At 41.3% G+C, this 20,192-nt stretch overlaps 1 protein-coding gene across 9 annotated transcripts in view; it reads right to left on the bottom strand.

Annotated features, from left to right (window-relative positions):
• PDE8B (phosphodiesterase 8B) overlaps positions 1-20,192 on the bottom strand; it is a 265,652-nt gene that overhangs the window by 132,927 nt on the left and 112,533 nt on the right. For 5 of the 9 annotated variants that reach the window (XM_027039572.2, XM_053224203.1, XM_027039544.2 and 2 more), the window contains one exon: positions 7,426-7,485. In XM_027039572.2, the coding sequence (XP_026895373.1) occupies positions 7,426-7,485 (60 nt within the window). Of the gene's footprint in view, positions 1-7,425; positions 7,486-10,892; positions 11,830-20,192 lie in introns of those variants that run through there. The other 4 variants (XM_027039559.2, XM_027039547.2, XM_027039568.2 and 1 more) reach the window with 2 other exon arrangements.

Raw genomic sequence — 20,192 nt, 5'->3', positions numbered from 1 at the left:
GCTCTCAGTTTTTCCCCATTAAGGATGATATTAGCTGTGGGTCTTTCTTATCCAGCTTTCATAATGTTGAGGTATGTTCCCTCTATCCCTACTCTGTTGAGAATTTTTATCAAGAGTGGATGCTGTATTTTGTCAAATGCTTTTTTGCATCTATTGGCAGGATTATATGGTTCTTATCCTTCCTTTTATTAAGGTGGTGTATCACATTGATTGATTTGCAGATATTGAACCATCCTTGCAGCCCAGGAATAAATCCCACTTGATCATGCTGAATAATTCTTTTAATGTACTGATGGATTCGATATGCTGGTATTTTGTTGAGAACTTCTGCAACTAAGTTCATCAGGGATATTGGTCTGTTATTCTCCTTTTTAGTGGTGTGCTTGGTTTTGGAATCAAGGTACTGCTGGCCTCGTAGAATGAATTTGGAAGTTTTCCTTCCATTTCTATTTTTTGGAACAGTTTGAGAATAGGTATTAACTAGTCTCTAAATGTCTGGTAGAACTCCCCTGGGAAGCCATCTGGCCCTGGACTTTTGTTTGTTGGGAGATTTTTGATTACTGATTCAATTTCTTTGATGGTTATGGGTCTGTTCAAATTTTCTATTTCTTCCTGTTCCAGTTTTGGTAGTTTATATGTTTCTAGGAATTTATCCATTTCGTCCAGATGGCCCAATTTGTTGGCATATAACTTTTCATAATATTCTCTTATAATTATTTGTATTTCTGTGGTGTTGGCTGTGATCTATTTTATTTGTGGTTTTATATATTTGGGTCCTTTTCTTTTTGGTAAGTCTGGCTAGGGGTTTATCATTATTATTAATTCTTTCAAAGAACCAGCTCCTAGTTTCATTCATTTGTTCTACTGCCTTTTGTTTCTATATCATTTATGTCCACTGTAATCTTTATTATTTTCCTTCTTCTGCTGGCTTTAGGCTTCATTTACTTTTCCTTTTCTAGCTCCTTTAGGTGTAAGATTAGATTGTGTATTTGAGAGTTCTCCCGCTTCTTGAGGTAGGCTTGTATTGCTATATACTTCCCTCTTAGGACTACTTTTGCTGCATCCCAAAGATTTTGGACTATCGTGTTTTCATTTTCATTCACTTTCATGTACTTTTTTATTTTGTCTTTAATTTCCTCATTAACCCATTCATTCTTCAGTAGGATGTCCTTTAACCTCCATGTATTTGCAGTCTTTCCTTTTTTTTTTTTTTTTTTCCTGTGGTTGACTTCAAGTTTCATAGTGCTGTGGTCTGAAAACATGCAAGGTATGATCTCAAATCTTTTTGTACTTGTTAAGGACTGATTTATCACCCAGTACGTGATCTGTTCTGGAGATGTGTATCCTGCTGCTTTAGGATGGAATATGCTGAATATATTGGTTGCCTATCTGGTCCAGTGTGTCATTCAAAGCCATTGTATCCTGGTTGATTTTATACTTAGATGATCTGTTCATTGCTCTAAGTGGGGTATTAAAGTCCGTTACTATTATTGTATTGTTATCAATGAGTTTATGTTTGTTATTAACTGATTTATGTATTTGGGTGCTTTCAAGTTGGGGGCATAAATATTTATAATAGATCTGTTGAATAGACCCCCTTTATTATGATATAGTGCACTTTTTCATCTCTTGTTATAGTCTTTGGTTTAAAATCTAGCTTAAGTATGGCGACTCTGGCTTTCTTTTGATGTTCTTTAGTATGATAAATGGTTTATCATCCCCTCATTTTCAATCTGCAGGTGTCTTTAGGTCTAAAATGAGTCTGCTGTGGGCAGCATATAGATAGGTCTTGTTTTCTTATCCATTCTGATACCCTATGTCTTTTGATTGGAATATTTAGTCCACTTACACAGCAGTATCTATTATTGATAGATATGAATGTAGTGCCATTGTATTACCAGTAAAGTCATTGTTTCTGGAGATTTTCTGTTCCTTTCTAGTCTTTGTTGCTTTTGGTTTTTCTTTCCCAAAGAGTCCCCTTTAATATTTCTTGCAAGGGTGGTTTAGTAGTCAAGAACTCTTTTAGTTTTTGTTTGTCTGGGAAACTCTTTATTTCTTCTTCTATTCTGAATGACAGACAGCCTTGCTGGATAAAATGTTCTTGAATGCATATTTTTCCCATTCAGCAACTTGAATATATCATTCCACTCCCTTTTGGTCTGCCGAATTTCTCTGGAGAGATCTGCTGCTAATCTTATTAGTCTTTCCTTTTAGGTTGGGGATTTGTTTTCCCTTGCTGCTTTCTCTTCCTCTCTGTATTTTTCAAATTTTACTACGATAAGTCTTGGTGTTGGCCTTCTTTTGTTGATTTTGATGGGAGTTCTCTGAACCTCCTGGATTTGGATGCCCGTTTCCTTCCCCAGATGAGGCTATCCTTCACCTATAATTTGCTCGAATAAACTTTCTGCCCCCTTCTCCCACCCTTCTTCTTCTGACAAATGGTATTACACTTTATGGGGTTATTGAGTTCCCTAAGTCTACATTCACGATCCAGTATTCTTCTTTCCCTCTTCTTTTCAGCTTCATTATTTTCCATAATTTTATCTTCTATATCATTTATTCGTTCCTCTGTTTCTTCCATCCTTGTGGTCATTACATTCAGTCGGTTTTGTACCTTGATTATACTGGGGTCTTCTATTGCTTTTCTCAAGCCTAGTTAGTATCTTTATGACTGTTGGTTTAAATTCTGGCTCAGGCATATTACTTATATGTGTTTTGATTCGATCCCTGGCTATGACCTCATTTGTTCTTTATTTTGGGGTGAATTCCTCCACCTTGGTATTGTATCTGGGTCTCTGTCTTCTGTGTGTTAGGAAAACCTATTATATTTCCTGCTCCTGAGAGTAATGTCTATATTAAGAAGAAGTCCTATACTGTCCGCTTCAGGAAGTGTTTCTGGTGGATACTGTGTGCACTCCACTATTGTGTTTTGGCTGCACTTTCCCTCTGGTCAGTCCTCTGCACAGTTTCTCTTTGCCTGCATGAGAATTGTCTGGACCTTGTCTGTTGTGTGGCAAGTTTTAACGAAGTGTGCTTTGGTCTGCTTATTACAAAAAGGTAGATCCTATTTCCCCCAGAGCTGAAGCTTTTAGCATTCTACGATCAGATTTGGTGGACGCAGGGGTTTGTAAATATCTTCTGGGGTTGGGGCCCGCTGCTGCTCTCTCAGGCCCTAGTTCACAAGCACGTGTGGAGAGCAGGGGATGAGGCTTGGTGTAAATAGTTCAAGCCTCCATGCTACTCACTGAAGTCCATCCATACTAATGGGCAGGAGTAAAAATGGCATCAGCTGGCTCTCTCCTCCCAGAGAGGAGAGTTCATGCCCGCTACTCTTCAGGAAGCCCTCAAAGAAGAGTGAACAATCTCCTCTAATTTGCTGCAGACATCCATCAGATCCCTGCCTTCACCCTATGTCCAAGCCATCTGCCCACCCAGCAGTGCAGTGCTCCTGTGTTTTACATCAGGCATGCCAGATGTGTTTCACATCTCCAAATCTTAGGGACAGGGCACAGCACAGAACTGTGTTGATCCTCTGAGGGAGGGTCTTGCTGCACTGCACTGTGGCTCGTGCCCATTTGCCCCAGAAGGGCAATCACATGAACGCAAAGGGGCTTGGAGTGTATGGTAAAGTGAAGCAAAGAGCTGGCATCCAATTAGCTACCCTCAGCAGGTGTCTCTGATTGTATGCTAATAAATGGGGCAGTTCAACGGCACCCACTAGCTCTGTGGTGCCTGGAGAGGCAGTGCCACCTCTCCCAAATGCACTCCAGGAAGGGGAACTGTCTCTCCCAGTGCGACTCAAGGGATCCTGAGACCATTCTGTTCACTTCTGGGCCCTCTGCCCTCCTTATCCACAGAAGCACCACTATGCCCACCAGGCTCCACCCAGCAATGGCAGAGACTTCTAAAGCTTTAGTCTTTGAGCTCCGTGGCTTGTAAAAACTTGCAATCATCAGCCCCTTTCGTTTTGCCTGCCAACGGTTTTAGGGAAGTACTTTTCTTGTGCAATGCCATGCCCTCTGTTCTTTCTGTCCCTCTCTCTCCCTCCCTCTCTCTCTTATTCTCTCCCTCTCCCTCCCTCCCTCATCAGGGATCCCTCCCCTCTGCAGCACTGGTGATTCTTTTCTCCCCCAAATCACATATCTTCTCCCTTCCACAATGTGGCCTCTTTTCTCCTTCTAGTTGTACAGTTTGTTCTCTCAGTCCTCAGATCAATTTCATGGGTATTCAGAATGATTTAATATTTTTCTAGCTGTGTTTGAGGGATAAGGCAAGCATAGGGTCCTCCTACTACTCTGCTGTCTTAACTCCTCCTCCAATATTCTCAAAATCTGACAAAGGACTTGTAATAAGAATATATAATGAACTACAATTAAATAATGTTTTGGAAGTCAATCTAATTGGGTGACTGGATGGCTCAGTCAGTTAAGTGTTTGACTTTAGCTCAGGTCACGATCTCAGGATTCATGGGTTTGAGCCCTGCATTGGGCTCTCTGCTGTCAGTGTAGAGACTGCTTCAGATCCTCTGTCTCCCTCCCTCTCTGCTCCTTCCCTACTCGGGCGCTCTCTCTTTCAAAAATAAATGGACATTAATAAAAAGTCAATCCAATTAAAAATAAGACTTAACCAAACATTCACAAAAGATAAAAGAATTGCCAATAAGCCAATAAAATTCTCAACATTACTAGTCATGGAGGAATAGAAACTTAATTCACCATAATTAGCTAAAATTAGAAGACTGAAACACGGGTCATTACCACAGATTTGGAATAACCAGAACTCTCATATTGTGTGTAGGAATATAAAACAGTACAATCCACTTTGAGAAGAAATATCGAAGTCTCTTACAAAATTAAACACACCATTATTTTGGAGTTTCTAACAAGACAAAGAGGCAAATAAAATGAAACAAAAAGCATTCCGATTGGAAAGGAAGAAGTAACGGCATGACCCTGTATATAGACAATCCTCAAGAATCCATAAGAAACTCCAAGAGCTAATGAAGGAGCTCAGCAAGGTTGTAAGATACAAGGTAAAGAAACAAAAATACATTTTATTTCTATATACTAGCAATGAATAATGCAAAAATGAAATTAAGGAAATAATTCCATTTACCATAGTATCTCACAATAAATTTAAAATACCAAAGACATACACTATACAACACTGTTAAAAGAGGTTAAAGAAAATCTAAATAAATAAAAACATCGTATTAATGAACTGGGAGACAAAATTGTTAACGTTGCAATATCCAAAACCAGATTTATAATCTATTGTATGATTTGCAATCATTTAGGGGACTCACACCACACAGCACAGTAATCAAGATAGTGTGGTACTGGCATAGGACAAACATACATACCAATGGAACAGAATTGAGAATACAGAAAATAAACCTTCACAGTTATGGTCAGTTCATTTTTGACAAAGGTGCCAAGACAATTCAATGGGGAAAGAATATTCTTTTTAACAAGTGGTGCTGTGACAACTCAACATCCACATGTAAAAGAATGAAGCCCTACATCAAATCATATACAAAAATTAACTGAGAATGAACCATAGAGCTAAATTTAGGAGGTAAAACTCCTAGAAAAAACCAAAGCAATCAATCTTTGTGACCTCAGATTGGACAACTGATTCTTACACACGACATCAAATGATGATGAATGAAGAAAAATTTCAGAATGATACCTATAGCCTGACCCCTTTGAAATAAAGCTTTAAAATATTCAAAAGCAAAGTAATTATTATGAATGGACACACACATATGTAGAATAAATATACAAACACCTAGCATAATCAATTTCCAAAGAGTGGTTACTTTTAGAGAGGTGAGGATTGGAGGGGAGCAATACAGAAAGATAATTAAGGGTAATCTTTAATTTCTGGAGAACAAACTCAAACAGAGAAAGTATAATGTTAATATTCAATAAAAGCGGTACAGCTATACTCATGTACTTTAATGAATATTTGAAATACTTTACAATTTGACAAATTATGTTTTTAAAAGTCGAGACATCCTTAGTATGATCATTAATTTCCAGTACAACAGAGAGTAAAAATTAAGGTAAATTAAACTAATTGTTCCAAAACTATACTAATCTCAAGGAACATTCTGGAAATTGCTTTGGGAATAAACACCATTATTAGATCCTTTGTCATTGCCTTTATTCAAAATGGAGTACAAAGTACACGCCCCTAGAATGATTACTGGAATTTTCCACTTGTTTGTATTCTATACAGATAGTTGTGGCTTATGTTTATTTTAGTAAATTCTTTTTTCTCTCTCTACTCCTAAATTTGTTTTCATCCAATTTTCCCAAGCTAAATATCTTCCTTTTGTTTTTTTCCTTTCCCTAGATTTGTATTTCCTTTCCTAAGCAACAATAAAACATTATTTTCTTTTCCATTTGCTCATAAATCAAACAGTACATTTCCTTGTTTGGTTTTTCACTTTCATCTACATGTTTGGTTTGCTTACATTTTTTTTTCTGCATTATGCACTTTTCCCAAGTAATTTTCCCAATGCACAAGCTTCCAGGTGTTAACAAGCTACTTTTTTATAGGGAGAAGGCTTGCTCATTTAGGCCTATTGGGAAGATGTGTATGCAGATGGAGATTTAACAATAACCACTGTTGATTTAAAAGGGTACCAATCCCTCCACCCATGTTCCTCTGAAGTGGCCAATAGACCCTGAGGGCTGTGGGGAAGAAGGCTGCAAAGCTGCTGCCATTTTTAGAGTCAGGTGAATGCCATAGGCACTGGGCCTTCTCTTCCTGGAGCTCGCTCAGTGCTAAAGAGTCCAGACGAACACATGGCTCAAGACACAGGGGACAAGAAAGAGGAGCCTCCTGTCATCTTTTCTTCCCAGCCAACAATAGTTGTCATTTACTGAGACTTCTACAGCCAAACAGTCTTCTAGGCACTCAGTGCCATTTAATTTAACCTCTAATTCCCCATGAGAGAGGGGAATTATCATCTCTACAGACAGGGCACTGGGTAGAGAAGTCAAGCAATATAAGCAAGGTCACATAGCTTAGTGACCTGGCTGGTAGAGCCAAGATTCACATCCACCTGTGGCTCATGGCAAAAGCCCTGACGCTTGCTACACATAGCTTCTTCCCTTTCTGACTGCTGCAGGGTGTGAGCAGTCCAAGTTTTTAGTGAGAGTTGTCCTCCCTCCCAACCGACCACGCAACCTACCTCCTGTATTTATACTCAAGACGGGGCAGTGTTTAAATCCTCAAGCAAACAATTTGATTCCTCAAGTATGACATTATGAAAAGTCAGCAGTTTCACAAAGACATATATACACAGTCTGTATGCATGTACAGGTGTGTTTGGAGGGGCAAGGATGGCTATGTGTTGTAATACTGAAAGAGCCCCTCCAGGAACAAAGCCCCAGCTGAGTAACGGAGGCATACCTGAATAGGATCCTGCGTCAGTCTCATGGGCCCAATGCGTACCTCCGCAGAAGAAACCTGCTAAATAAAGGACAAAACATGAGATGTGTCGAGGCAAACTACCAGGAGTGACGAATTCTTCCTTCCTCAGAGTATTACATTATGCCACTTTATAGACCCTAACTGTAAGGATTCAGTTTACTGACATGGAGAAAGTAAAACATCATACACAGCATAATCCTGGTTTTGTGTAAGAATATATACATTTATACGTGCTGAAATGTCTTGGAGGGATAGCATCAAATATGAAGTAGTGGATTTCAGGTTGTTTTTAAGTATGGGTTTTTATAATAAACAAGTACCATTTTATGGGAGAAAAACATTATTTTCTGAGCACCTACTATGTGCTCGGCACCATGCTAGACAATTATTATTCTGAAATCTTGAGTACAAGTTTTTCTTAAATGTGAGAACTACAACATCTCTATGGTTTTAAGATCTGTTCCTGTATTTAGATCTTCATTTCCTTATCTTCATTTTATATGAGGAATAAACAGCTTACTCTTGCCCATGTTTACCATGAATAAACTCATTTCAATTGAACCTCTTCAAATCAACTAAGGAACCCCATAGCATGCCAAGAGGCAAACTGTGATTCACTCCAGGAATAAGCTTAGGTGTTCAGCGGCCAAAGCCATCTCACTGCTTCAGCTGTAAGCATAGAGCAAATATTTGTCTTTAATTACTGTGCTTGGATTTCTAAGAGGGATTTTTCTCTAGATTACTGGACCAAGGGTCTTGGCCTCATGTCTGTGGATCCAATTTTGTTTTTCTCCGAGAAGATGTAGTCATTGTGCCACCACTTGGAAGTTTATCCTGCAGTCTACACACTAGTTCAGTCCCTGTCAATCCTATGGAACACCTTCAGCAAGCATAAAAATCCACAGGGCGGGAAATAACTCAGTAATAAACCAAGGACCAAGACGAGGCTTTATCAGTTAATAACAGCAGAGCTCTCATTATGCTATAATTTTGAAAACTAAAAGTTTCCCTTTCTCCTTTCTTCCTTTTCCTCCATGCTTGATTCCTGGTGGGCATGGTCTGTATCTTCTCCAAAACATGACTGAACTGTTCACACTTTTCTCTTTAAAGTTGATCCCTCAACCCTAGCATCATTGCATGAAGCAAAGCTGCTGGGGGGCTTTGGTCTTTTACCAAACTAGCCAGCATAAAACTCAAAGCCCTCAGATGACAGCTCAAGTGAGGTTCTTGGTCCTCTGTAGTAGGTTCCGCTTGGAAAAGCAGCTTCTGGACAGTGGGTCCATCCAATAGGCCTGGCACAACTCATAACAGCCCAGGGCCTCAAGTCCCGGAACCCATGGACCAGTAACAAGTTCCTTCCATGTTTTGCTGCTACCTTCAGGTCAAAGAACATGAGACCTCATGCTTCTTCCCTTTAGACAAAACAATATACTGCAAAGCGTTACTGCTGGTAGCAGACCCAGCATATATGCACAGCCCCAAGAATGACTCCATTGAAAAAGGACCAGCACCAGACCTCCTGTGTCACTAGGACTCTGCATCCCACCGGCCACCCAGCTTTACCCTAAAAACAGTTTTTAGGGGCCACTGGGATGGCTCAGTTGGTTAAGCGACCAACTTTGGCTCAGGTCACAATCTGTGGTTCATGAGTTCAAGCCCCACATCAGGCTCTGTGCTGACAGCTCAGAGCCTGGAGCCTGCTTCAGATTCTGTGTCTTCCTCTCTTTCTGCCCTCCCTCATTTACACTTTGTCTCTTGCTCTCTCTCAAAAATAAGCACTAAAAACAAATATTAAAAAATAAATAAAAAGTTTTTGTCTGAACCAGACACGGCCCTTCAAAAGCAGTGTAACTGCTAGAATTTTATTTTAAAGCTAATAATTAAGAAGCAAAACCAATTTGGTACAGTAAGATAAATCTGACTGATAATCTAGGGTATCTCTTCATGGTCTCTGTGCCCTCTTTTGGATTTGCTGCACCCACCACATATGTAAGCTCTCCTCCAACAGGCCACCTGTGAATGGTTTCTCCAGCAAAACTGGCTCCCAAAGTGGTCATCCAGGGGCAGAAAATAAATGAAATAAGTAGTATAAAGTTTGAAAGGAATAAAATAAGAAGTGACTCACTTTGGAAGGCTAAGGGATAGGGAGAAGGATCCTTGCTGGAAGGGCACAGACCATCCAAAAAAATAATTCACTCTTTACCCATACATTTCTTTTTTTTTTTTTTAACATTTATTCATTTTTGAGATTGAGGGAGACAGAGCATGAGCGGGGGAGGGCAGAGAGAGTGGGAGACACAGAATCAGAAGCAGGTTCCAGGCGCTGAGCTGTCAGCAAAGAGCACAATGCAGGGCTTGAACTCACAGACCGCGAGATCATGAAGTCAGACGAGCTGAATCAGACGCTTAACCAAATGAGCCACCCAGGTGCCCCATAACCCATACATTTCTGTATAACTTTGTAAATAACCACCATGTGCATGAAGTACTTACGTAGATAGCTTGCTTTTTTTTTTTTTCTCTGTTGACTAAGAGCTCACAATATATTCCTGATGAAATCTCTCCAGAACAAATCCTGTGGAACAGTGTAATGACTGTTGGCACACAAATGACTAGATTCTCTTCAAGGAAATTATTCTCATTATTGTCTCCTATTCATTTAGGCCCAGAGGACCCAATTACATTTCAGCTTTTTATGTTACTGAATTTAGACATGACACAGGTCAAGTCACTTTTTTACATAGGTCTCTTGGCGGGATAAAAGCCCTGAGAGGTGGCATTTGTGGGTTTTTAATATCAACATTAAAAAGAAAGTCAATTACATTTTCTTTATAGGTAAGGAAATAATGACTCATTTGGAGTAATTCTGAAATACAGTCTTTGCATTATTGTCAACACTGGCAAATCTTTTAAACTATGATCCTTTCTGCCATGCATTTTATGTCTTTAGAAAATACGATGCTTTTGCTGGAACTATCAAATAAGCTCAGTATGTTACCTCCAGGGGACTGCAAGATTTGAACGTACAGGAAGAAGTGTTCTAAAAGGAGGACAAAGACCTTCTCAATGACTTCTGATCACAACTCAGAAGAAGAGGGAAGGAAAAACCCCTGAAGCTTATTACTTCATTGGCATGAGGTAAAAATTTTCATGTATTTTATTTCTTTTATTTTGGGGAGGTAACTAATACTTTATTACTTTATTTATTTTTGGCGCTAATGAGGTAACAGGCCCAGGGTTGAGAAGGTTGATAAACTGACATGTTAAAATGACTTACATGTTTGGTACAGTGGTATGAGCTTAACAGTATTTTCTCATTTAATTCTCAAAATCCATTTCATTATTTTAGCCACGTGAATTACAATAGGCTAGATTATACTGTGGTATCAAAGAGACCCAAAATCTCAGTGGCCTAATATTATAAAGGTTTATTTTTTTATTCATACCAAATTCACTATGGTGTGAGGCGACCTTCCAAGGCAATTCCTCCTTGTGGTTACTTAGCAGTCCAAGCCAAGAGAAAGGCAGGGGGAAAGTCACAGGAGACTCAGGCATGGGTTTTTAAGGTCTCAGCCTGTAAGTTACACACACTGCCTTCCCTCAGCCCAGTGGCCAGACCTGGTCACATGGTCCCACTTCACCGTAAGGAGGTGGGAAATCTAAGGAAGCAAATGGGTACAAGTTATACAGGCCTTTTTAAACTTTGCCAAGAGAACATCACAAGATGATGGGAACACTCCTCAAGCCCCCCTCTCTCTGCTAGTGACTCTGCTAGTCACTTTCACAGGAGTGACCTTAGGGGGAGACAGGCAATGGTCACTGAGTAACAGTACATAATTTTCGAATCGACACTCGACCTAGAACATATCCTTTTCTTGCCATGACAGGAAAGACCCTACCGTCTTCTTCTTCTATGGCCCCAAGAGTCCCTGGCCTGCAACCAACATTTTAACCTCGGCCTAACCCAGCTCAGCAGGAAGCTGCCATCTGAGGCAGGGCCCAGGAGAAGTGGTACAAGTTTGACCGACCGTCTTCAAGACCCCTGCCTGTCACATCTCTACCCACCTCCTCCCAGCCCTACTTCACTGTAGCACACTCCACCTCCAACACCAGCTGAGGGCCTTGGGTTACCAGCTCCCTTAGTCCTGACCTACACTTAGCTTCCTGTCTCTTGGCTTGCCTTTTCCTTCTTAGTCTGTGCTCCCAGTCATCTGACCTTGGCCTCTGTGTCCAAGCCAGGTCAGCTAGCCCAACAGAACGGCAGAAGGTCTCCTTGCTGGCTCTGAGGGCAGGCGCAAGGCAGAGACCAGCAGAGGTAAACCAGCGGCAGGCATATTCACAGGCGCACCAGTTTGCAGAGTGCTGTTTCTAACATGGGAGCCTCACTGCCTACATTTCACCAGTTTGTCAAAGGGTATTTATGAACATCAACAGGAGACCACATACTGATGACTCTGTAACTGAGCCAAGATTCTCCACTTCAAAGAGTGAACTCTGAGCAAGTACAGAGGCACACATCCTCAGTTACTGTATTAGTTCTGAGTCCAGGCAATCAAGAAGTCTGCCAAGGCCACAAAGCAAGCAAAGGAGGGGGTCAAAGGTAGCATAATGCCAGCACCCAGGAGGAGAAGAGGATGAGACAAGAATGCGAAGAGAGACACTTCCTAGCTGCTCTGACCACACTGCTTTCCCCAACGGCCCAGGGAGGAAGGACTGCTGACCGACAGTGCAGATTTAACCATCCAGTGTTTACCACGTGTCAAACACTTGTGTGCACACACGTCCACACATGGTAACAAACACATGCAAATACATGCAGCAGGCTAACCAATTCACAGAAAAGTTGGCTCTCTAGGGGGAAAAAAAGCCCTATTTGTAGCATTTCCTGATTCTGTCGTGTAAATACTTTCACTTAAATGAATCTCAAACTCACACGGTTGGTCCCTGACTGTATCTTTTCATTGTGAATGGAAAGGGTGTGTGAGTGGCAAACTCGATGAGTCTCTGTTGGTCTCCACATGTCTATCACTCGCTTTTGTCTGACAGTTTAATGAGATACAGAATTCTGGTTGATAGATTTTTCCCTCAAACTTTGAAGCTAAGAGAAAGGAAAAAGTACTTCTGGTTTTCAGGGCAGAGAGATCAAGGAGGCAAGCAGGTCATGAAAAACAGGAGGACTTTAAGACTGTGTTGGGAGAAGAAATTCCAGACACACGGAACAAGAGAATCAAAGGAATGGAGGCCAGGTCACAAAGGTACAACGGCAGAGAAACTTTAGACTGGGAGGGCTGGGTTCAGTCCCTTAGAGGATCCCGGAAGGAATGTGCCCCTCCCCACCCCTTGCTTTTTTACCTGTAGGCACCAACCACACTGTAGGTTTCTGAGTGGAGAATTCACACAATCAGATTTAGGACTTGAGAAAACAAAAAATCAAACATCTGGTTTGTCTACTTTCTGGATAGATAAGAACAGATTTAGCAAAACCAAAACAAAGACGCTGCCATGAGTAGGAACTAGAGCACTGAAAACAAGTGGGAAAAATATGTCACAATGAACAACAACAACAACAAAAAAAAACGGACCAAAAAACCCCCACAAAGCCTGGCCTCATTTCAATGGAGAGGCAACTCCAAGATGAAAACCAGCTGGTGCAGGTCAGGCAGATGAAAGACAAAATCTGGAGAGAAATCAAGGCAGTTGAGGCTGGCTAATTTGCCCGTCGCTGCACCATGTTCCCCGTAGCTGACTGCCACACTGCAAGGTATTTTCAGCTTCAGGAGGTTTGCTAGAGAACCTGCACTTGAGTTTTAGAGCTTCCCTCAAACAGGAAGCAAGTGAGAAGTCAGGAAGAAAAGCAGCTGACCTGGAAAACCCTTGCTACCCCACCTGCCAGGCACAGCTGCTCGAGTGCCCCCACCATGAGGGCTGTCCAAGCCCAGCTGCACCCCGGCACCCCTAAATGGCTCTCCTCAGCACCCTCCCCTACTGCATAGCATTTACTGTATTACTCCTTTCTCCTTGGCAAAACCGAGTTTCCTGAGGACACAGAGTCTGTCTTCCTCACCAATTTCTTCCCAGGATCTATAAGGTATTCAATAAATAAATGCAACTGAAGCAAACCGCCTAAAATCACACAAATTTTAAGTAGCGGAGTCAGGACTGAGACTTCATCTCTCCCCTGGCACACCGAGTGCCATGTTCTTCCATCATGCTCCAGAATTTAGAGAATTCTGACTGCACTTTTCTGTCACGAGTTTCTGGGCGTGGTTCTGATTTTGCAAAACACATGATCCAGTCTCCACCAATCCCTGCTCGGGTCCTGGTTGTCCATACTAACAGGGCTGCTGCCAGGACCAAGAAGAAGAAAGTCAAGTGTGTGTGTACATGAGTGTCTGCGCCACTGTGTGGGACTTCCTTAACTTCCACCTTCCAAAAAACAAGCTCAAAGTCTGAATCTTCCCCCACTTCAATGACTTCGTATTTGGAATCCCTTCCTCCCTGCCATCATCAGCACTGAGTGTTCACACAGGTGAACACACACGCACAGCTCAAAGCAAATATGACTTCACTTCTATGGAGAGGGGCGACTCCCTGGTAAAGATCATTTCCATCACCAAAGGGAGCTGTAGGCTCAGGAAGACTCATTTTTAAATGCCCTTAATCAACTGTGCCTGCTGACCCATTGCCTCTGACTTTAGTACTGAATCCTCTCAAGGTGTTCCCTGTCCACCCTCCATTCCCCCGCCAAATTCTTTCTTTATTCCTCTGAGCAAGCAAAGGTTGTGTATCACTTTTGCCTTTTTAATAGGCCCAAGCCTGCCCTCTGGCTTTCAGTCCGAAAGGCACCAGTACGGACTATGAGGACGCACGTGCCTGTCTCGTTCTGCTCTCCTGTCTCATCCACTCCTCAGGCTCCCCTGCCCTCAACACATCTAACACGCTTCCTTCCGTCTCTGTCAGCCATGGGGCCCTCACCGTGGGCTCTGCCCTCACATCAGCCTCCAGGCCTCCCCTTGCTTTGATACTGGTCACCCTAGAGCATCTCCTGGCAACTCTGCTGCTCAGAACTTTCAGGGCCCAGTAGGTGGTTCTGACCCTCCCCTCAACTTCCTGCTGCCGGTCTCTGATCTAGAAGTTTTCATGTGCTTTGCATTACAAGTACCTGAGGTTTATTAAATGTATGTATGTCCGGGTCCTACTTCAAACCAAGAGAATCACAATCTCTAAGGATGGGTCCCAGGCATCAGCATTTTTAAAATCTCAGGTGCTAAGCTAGGGTTTAGAACCACTGGTCTATTCTAAGCAAACTTGTCTGTTGTCAACAGCAGACTCAATTACGTGTTAATTCATTCGAGAAATAACAACTGAGTAATTACCTCGTGAGAGGGACCAAAATCTACCCAAACACCCTCTCCAAAATCACAAGATCACTTAGGCAAGAGCAAATCCTTCACATGTGATGATTTCCCCAAACCAATGACCTCTAAATTAAAATTAAAAAAAAAAAAGTATGTCTGTATTATAAAACACATATATGGAAGATTACTTACAGTCATGGATACAGTGGGTGACATATCTAGTGATTTTTTTAATGCTCTGTTTTGTGATCTCTTAGAACAGTACATTAATTTGCCAGCATGATGTTTCATTGCAAAAACATACAGATAACTACACATCAAAATATATCACTGTCAAAGAGATCGATTTGCCTCTGAAATTTAAAACTTCTATTCACCAAAAAATAAACCAAAATCAAAAAACACTAATAAAAAGGGAAAAAGGGAAAGCCCAAAAGATAAAAAATCAAAACCTCAGGAAACAAGCAAGCATTAGTAACCAGAACATAACAAAAACCTCTAAAACCAATCAGGGAAAAACGACAACCAAAAAGAAAGTTGGGCAAAAGATTTGAAAAAGAAACTTGCAAAGAAGGGAATGTACGCATGAAAAAATGCTCAATCTTTAGTAATAGGAAAATACTGTTAAATTACAATGAGATCCTATGTCACACCCAGCCAGTTTTTAAAAGCAACAGAATGGGAGAAGTAGGAAGTCAAACAGTATCATGGGCCAGAAGGCTGACCCACAGGAACTCATACATTGTTGGTGGGTGTGTAAATTGGTCCAGCCACTTTGATAAATATTCTAAAAAAGATGTAGAAGTGTATGTTGTACAATCCAACTCCTATGTGATCTCTGTGGGTTTCTCTGGGGGTATCCTGGGAGGCATTTACAAGAATATTTGGAGCAAATTTTTAACATAAAATTTGGAGACAGCATAATCCAAAATCCATTAGCATGCATCACCAGAAAAAATATTTTGAGGACTATCCATATAATGGAATTATTATACAACGAAAATATCTCTTCTAAGAACTACTCATTCAAAATGGATGAATCTCACAAACCTCGAGTAAAAAAAAGATCTAGAAAAATACATAGCTTAGAACACCATTTAAACTTTTAAAGTATTTAAAATACTGAATATAGTTTAGGCATATTTTAACAGTCCAGAGAAAAGCTTATAAATTTCCAATTAAGGCCAAGTGGTCCCGCTGGCGGAAAGGGGAATGTATATAGATAGGAAAGGAACTACCAGGGGCGACTACCTAGGTGTCTAAAGAATTATATTTTGTAGTTTGTCTATCTTAATTACTGCAAAATAAATTTATAATATATTTTATTGGAAAAATCTATTTTCTATTTTTGAGTTAACAGCAGTAACACTATACAAATAGCCTACATATACTATTTCTTTCCTTCTAAAATCTTCATATGGCAAACTAAGGTACTGTGATTAAAATTCCTCAGAACAGAGATAAAATTTCCTTGAAACTTAGTAAAATGAAATCCTCGAAAACTGGGCTGGGATTCAGGGGCCTCACTCAAGAGAACTGCTCTGTGACTCAGTATGAGGGGGCTGATGAATCCCCCCCAAACATCAGCTCATGTAATAGTCACAGCAACCCCACTTTTTAACTGCTAAAGACTTTAAAGCTTCCTAAAGGTTAAGGAACTCACCCAAGGGGTTAGAGTTGAGATTTAAGCCCAGACCCATCTTACTTGGAAGGCCATGCTCTTATTCACTTATTCACTTATATTTTGATTTGTCCTAGAAAAGTCTTAAGATGATATGCAGAGAAACTAAGAAAACTTTTTAAATGATTTACAATTAAATGAAAGATCTGGGGGCGCCTGAGTTGCTCAGTCCTTTAAGCCTCTGACTCTTGATCCCAGCTCAGGTCTTGATCTCAGAGAAGTGAGTTCAAGTGTCATGTTTGGGCTCTGTGCTGGGTGTGAAGCCTACAGGAAGGAAGGAAGGAAGGAAGGAAGGAAGGAAGGAAGGAAGGAAGGAAGGAAGGGAGGGAGGGAGGGAGGGAGGGAGGGAGGGAGGGAGGGAAGGAAGGGAGGGAATGAGGGAAGAAAGGAAGGAAAGAAGGAAGGAAGGAAGGAAGGAGGGAAGGAGGGAGGGAGGGAGGGAGGGAGGGAAGGAAGGAAGGAAGGAAGGAGGGAGGGAGGGAGGGAGGGAGGGAGGGAGGGAGGGAGGGAGGAGGAGGAAGGAAGGAAGGAAGGAAGGAAGGAAGGCGGGCAGAAGAAAAGGCTGAGAAATAAGGAGCACTGAGAAATGAAGTGGGGAGATCCTTACGTACAGCCTACGTCACAGCCAACACAGCTGCCAGAGAGAGAGACGCAGCCCTCAGCCACTGCCACATACAAGATGACACAGTGATGGGCTCTCCAGCACTGTGTCTTACAATGCCCCCACCCATGACCTCTTCTCCATTTCCCAGACACTGGTGCTAACAAGGCTGTTCTTTCTTACCAAGTATCAGTGCTTCCCTCAGCCAAGTGGAAAAGGTGATCATCTATCATACTGTGCCTGGAAAACACTGCAGCAAGAAAGGACAGAGACCACTGAGGTCATCCTCATGTTAGCGCTGAGGTGACCAAAGATATCTGGATGCCATCAGATCCTAACACACAAAATGTGGCCAGCATAGTCTAATGGAGGAGACATTTTCTCCCCTGCACACACCCCACAAATCAGATGACAGATATTATTTATTTATTTACTTTTCAAGTTTATTTTTATTTATTTATTTTGGGAGTGTGTGTTTGAGCGGGGGGGGGCAGAGAGAGGGGGAGAGAGGGAGGGAGGGAGGGAGGGAGGGGGGGAGAGAGGGAGAGAGGAAGAGAGGGAGAGAGAGAGAGAGAGAGAGAGAGAGAGAGAATATGAATCCCAAGCAGGTTCCACACTGTAAGCATGAAGCCCAACACACTCAGGGCTCAAACCCATGAACCACAAGATCATGACCTGAGCAGCTGAAGTTGAGTCAGATCAGATGCTTAACCGACTAAGCCACCCAGGCACCCCCAATCAGATGACAGAAACTATTTAGACAATGTAGTAAATTCATCTACAACCATGAGAAAAGAACTCCACCTGATAACAAATACACATTAAAATAAAAAGAAGAAAAATGGCCAAGTAAACAATCCATGAAATGGTGAGTACCCGAAAGAGGCTAGCACAAGGAAACCTTACAAAAAATCAGCTTCAGAGGAAAAAAAAAAAAACCTAACCATACTTAGATATGATTATGTCAAAAGGCTTTACATTATACATGCAGTCCAAGAACCAAGGCATCAGCCTTCACAAACGTAACAATTCTGACACTATCATTGGGTTTAGTGTGTATAAACTTAACACTATTCCCAGATTCCAAAGGTCAAACCCAGAGTCTGACTTGGAAAGCAGAGGAATGTACAGGCAACCGCAAAACGTGACATCTCTCAACTAACTTCCTTCCTTTTATTAGGGATATTACTGATAATGGACACTGCCGGATGGCTTGAAGCATTTACAATGACATTGTATAACAGAGAACTAACAAAGCACAGTCCATCTCTAATTATTCAGGAGGCAGTTATCCAGATTGTGGAAAAACCCAAGCGTTTCTCATGCTCTTCCAGCCTACTCTGTGCCTTCTCTGGAACATTAAATGAAGGCAGGAAAAAGTGAAGGGGGATGATATTCAAATCAGTCAATTCTGCTACATGGTCAGCAGTTCTGGTAAGCAGATTTGATGGCAAGGGAACAGAAACCATCTGCTAAAAATGAGTTTGAGATTTCCTGTGGATTTCAATCATCCATACTGCCTCTGTCCTCAATTTTGCCATTGATAAGCTAGAGTTGTCTTAGAAAACCAACAGTGAAATGTCTCCGCTGCTTGGCTCCAGGACATCACGCTAGGGACCCAGTGACACTGAAACAACTCTGTATTTTTCACTACACCTAGTACTGCACCAAAAGTTCAACCACATACATTTTCCTGACTCTGGTTTGTCAGGGCCACTCACACTGAAGTAAATTGCAAACATCAGTCCCCGAGTCCATGGATCATATGGACACTGGGGTTAATGAAACAGTGTCAAGCTCGGATTCCCAATTAAAAACAAATCCCATTTAAAAATAAGTATTTCCGGCGCCTGGGTGGCTCAGTCAGTTGAGTGTCTGACTTCAGCTCAGGTCATGATCCCACAGTTCATGGGTTTGAGCCTCATGTCGGGCTCTGTGCTGACAGCTCAGAGCCTGGAGCCTGCTTAAGATTCTGTGTCTCCCTCTCTCTCTCCCCCTCTACCATGTGCACTCTGCTTCTCTCTCTCTCAAAGATAAATAAACACTTAAAAAAAATTTTTTTAAGTAATTCATGAGAAGTCACCTATAAAATGCAAATGTCCCCTTTTTTGCAAAAGAAAATTTTACTTATTTGGTAAAAACAATAATTTCTAAACAGTCACTCATAAAAAGCACCATTCACAGCCTAAAGATGTATGACTTAAGTCAAACACTACACAATTAAAACCTCAACATTTTTACCAAGTTAGCAAGCAAGACAGCCACCCATGAGATAGTATCCCAAGAGCCCTGTGACCTCTCCTGTTTACACAAGGTTGCACACAGCAGCAGTCATGTCCGCAGGGTGCCCTGGCCCTACGGTTCCACAGAGCTCACATCAAAAGCCAATGGGACAACACCCACAGTCTTATTTCTTTTTTTCCAAAAATACTGTTTTTTTTAGATTCAGAGATAAGGAACTTAACTGAGCCACCCCACCCAGGTACCCACAGAGAGCTTAAAATTTTAAATGGAAAAAAAAAAAAAAACCCATAAGAACACTGAAGAAAATATATACGTGAATACTTGTATCATTCAAGGGCCTGGAAGGCCTTGCTGAAAATAACAACAAAGACATAAACAATGAAGGAAGTGATGGTTAGAGTTTTGCTAATAAAAATAAATATGTAAGAGTATAATAAATATAAAATTACAAACGAAACTGAGAAAAAATATTAGTAATATATGCTAGAAAACAAAGTGCTATACTTATTAGAGTTCTTCAAAATTTAATAGGATAATTGTTAAAAAGCAAGCATCCCCATCAAAAATGGGACAATAAAGGACAGACAATTCACAAAACACACATACAAATAGGCTGTAAAAATTATGCAACAATGCTGGGCCTTTCTGGCAACCCAAAAACGTGAATCAAAACTAGATTCCACTTTTGCTCATCAAATTCCAAAGGTTTTACAATAATGATCCCCAATGCTGTTGAAGGCCTGAGGAAGTAAGTATTTTCTTTGCTGGAGGGGAGGAAAACTGTCCCAGTGACTCTGCATTCCTTACCACACCAAATGCCTTCCTGGGCTACGGTAACATAAATGGTTAGAATTTTCAAATG

This window comes from Acinonyx jubatus, chromosome A1, assembly GCF_027475565.1.
Source record: "Acinonyx jubatus isolate Ajub_Pintada_27869175 chromosome A1, VMU_Ajub_asm_v1.0, whole genome shotgun sequence".
In the NCBI taxonomy this organism is placed as follows: domain Eukaryota; kingdom Metazoa; phylum Chordata; class Mammalia; order Carnivora; family Felidae; genus Acinonyx; species Acinonyx jubatus.
The sequence above is the reverse complement of the archived record's forward strand: the minus strand, read 5'-3'. Positions and strand labels throughout refer to the sequence as shown.